Raw genomic sequence first — 1580 nt, 5'->3', positions numbered from 1 at the left:
AAAAAAAAAAAAAAAAAAATGAGTAACTTCCTTATAAATAAGAGATGTTACTACTGTAAAAATATCAGTCTTATATCTTTTCATGTATGTGTGTGTTAGGTAGGAAAGTACAGTTTCATCTGTACTGTATACAGAAGTCCAGGCTCACTGTGGAATTTGCCACGCATATGAACACCATCTGATAGGCTGTAGGGGTAGAGGAGAGGTGGAGAATTGCAGTTCTGGATCACAAAATCACAGCAGCTCAGGTGGAAGAGACACAAAGAGCCTCGATCTATCAACCCACCAATGCTAGCACATCCTCCCCGTGACAATGAATCTCTACATCTCTAGGTGGCAGGCTTCCCCGGGGGTAGCCAGAAGTGTCAGAGAGTTCTCCTGGGAGCTCAAAATCTGTCAGCACCTTGAATATGGTAACTTACACTGCACTGGCCACACATTCCCCCAGATGTTTTTCCCTCCCTCAAGCTAGAAACCCCTAGTTCGGCTGCTTCATATGAGCTCCCTCTCATGTGCCCACATCCTTAAGTAAGACGGACGATCCCAGAGCGGGCCCTCTGTCGCCTGAATCTCCTATGCGCTGCTTGGCTGAGACCAGGCGAGGCCCACAGCGCCCAGCAGATCCCCCTCGTCTGCCACTGACAGCACGGGGAGGGTTTCCCCTCCCTGCGCCACTTCCGACTTCCTTCTTGCCTTCCTTTTCCTCTTTACAGAGGGCAAAACCCAACATGGTTTCTTTCCACATGTATGCCTGGCAGGTAGAATTTATTGGTTTGCATTTTTTTTTAACCTGAACAATAACATGATTAAAATAAAAGAAACTCCGCCGCTTACTTTTTCCCTCCCTTTGGTTGGCTGACTGTTTTCTCTAATGTTCAGGTCTAGGCTGTTATCAGGGTCCGGAGAGTCTCACCCCACATTTCTAAGACCTCGAGAGTACTGTGGACGGCAGAAGGTGCCCTTCCCCCGCTGCCAACACAGCCGTACTGCACACAGCCGCAGTCCCTGCCCAGCAGGCTCCCCAGCGCCTTCCCACACCTTCTTTCACTCTGCCTCATTCCCCGCCCTCCCGGTGTAGGCCAGACTCTGTGCCCTGAGTTCCCGGGGAGGAGACCGCACCACCGTGCTTACTTGTTACGGCCACGTGTCGGTTTGCTTTGCCTTCATCTATCACATCCATGACCTCCTCTGGGCTCGACACGAACCGCTCGGTGCACCCCTGGAAGCGAGTCAGGTCAGGTGCACCATTAAAAGAATAATAAGGCAACAACAGTTTGAAAAAACTAAACATTTTCCCATTTCTCTTCTAGAGATGAGGATAAACAGAAAGGCTGTAATGTCAATCCAAGAACGTTTCCTCCTTACCTAGGGTTTGAATTCAACACTAAAAGGAAGTCTGAGCAAGCACTAGGAAACCCAGAAGCAAAAACGAACAAGAAAAGCCAAATGTTCGGCTCGGTGCCTGTGGCTCAAGTGGCTAAGGCGTCAGCCACATACACCTAAGGTGGCGGGTTCGAATCCAGCCCAGGCCCGCCAAACAACAATAATGGCTGCAACCAAAAAACAGCCGGGCGTTGTGG

At 49.7% G+C, this 1580-nt stretch overlaps 1 protein-coding gene across 2 annotated transcripts in view; it reads right to left on the bottom strand.

Annotated features, from left to right (window-relative positions):
- KIF5C (kinesin family member 5C) overlaps window positions 1-1580 on the bottom strand; it is a 142130-nt gene that overhangs the window by 65316 nt on the left and 75234 nt on the right. For both annotated transcript variants that reach the window (XM_012807127.1, XM_023515032.1), the window contains one exon: window positions 1132-1219. In XM_012807127.1, coding sequence (XP_012662581.1) covers window positions 1132-1219 — 88 coding nt within the window. The remainder of the gene's footprint in view (window positions 1-1131; window positions 1220-1580) is intronic.

The sequence above is a fragment of the Otolemur garnettii genome, unplaced genomic scaffold, assembly GCF_000181295.1.
Source record: "Otolemur garnettii isolate 467f Iridium unplaced genomic scaffold, OtoGar3 scaffold00064, whole genome shotgun sequence".
NCBI lineage: Eukaryota > Metazoa > Chordata > Mammalia > Primates > Galagidae > Otolemur > Otolemur garnettii.
This window is presented reverse-complemented; position numbering and strand designations above follow the sequence as displayed.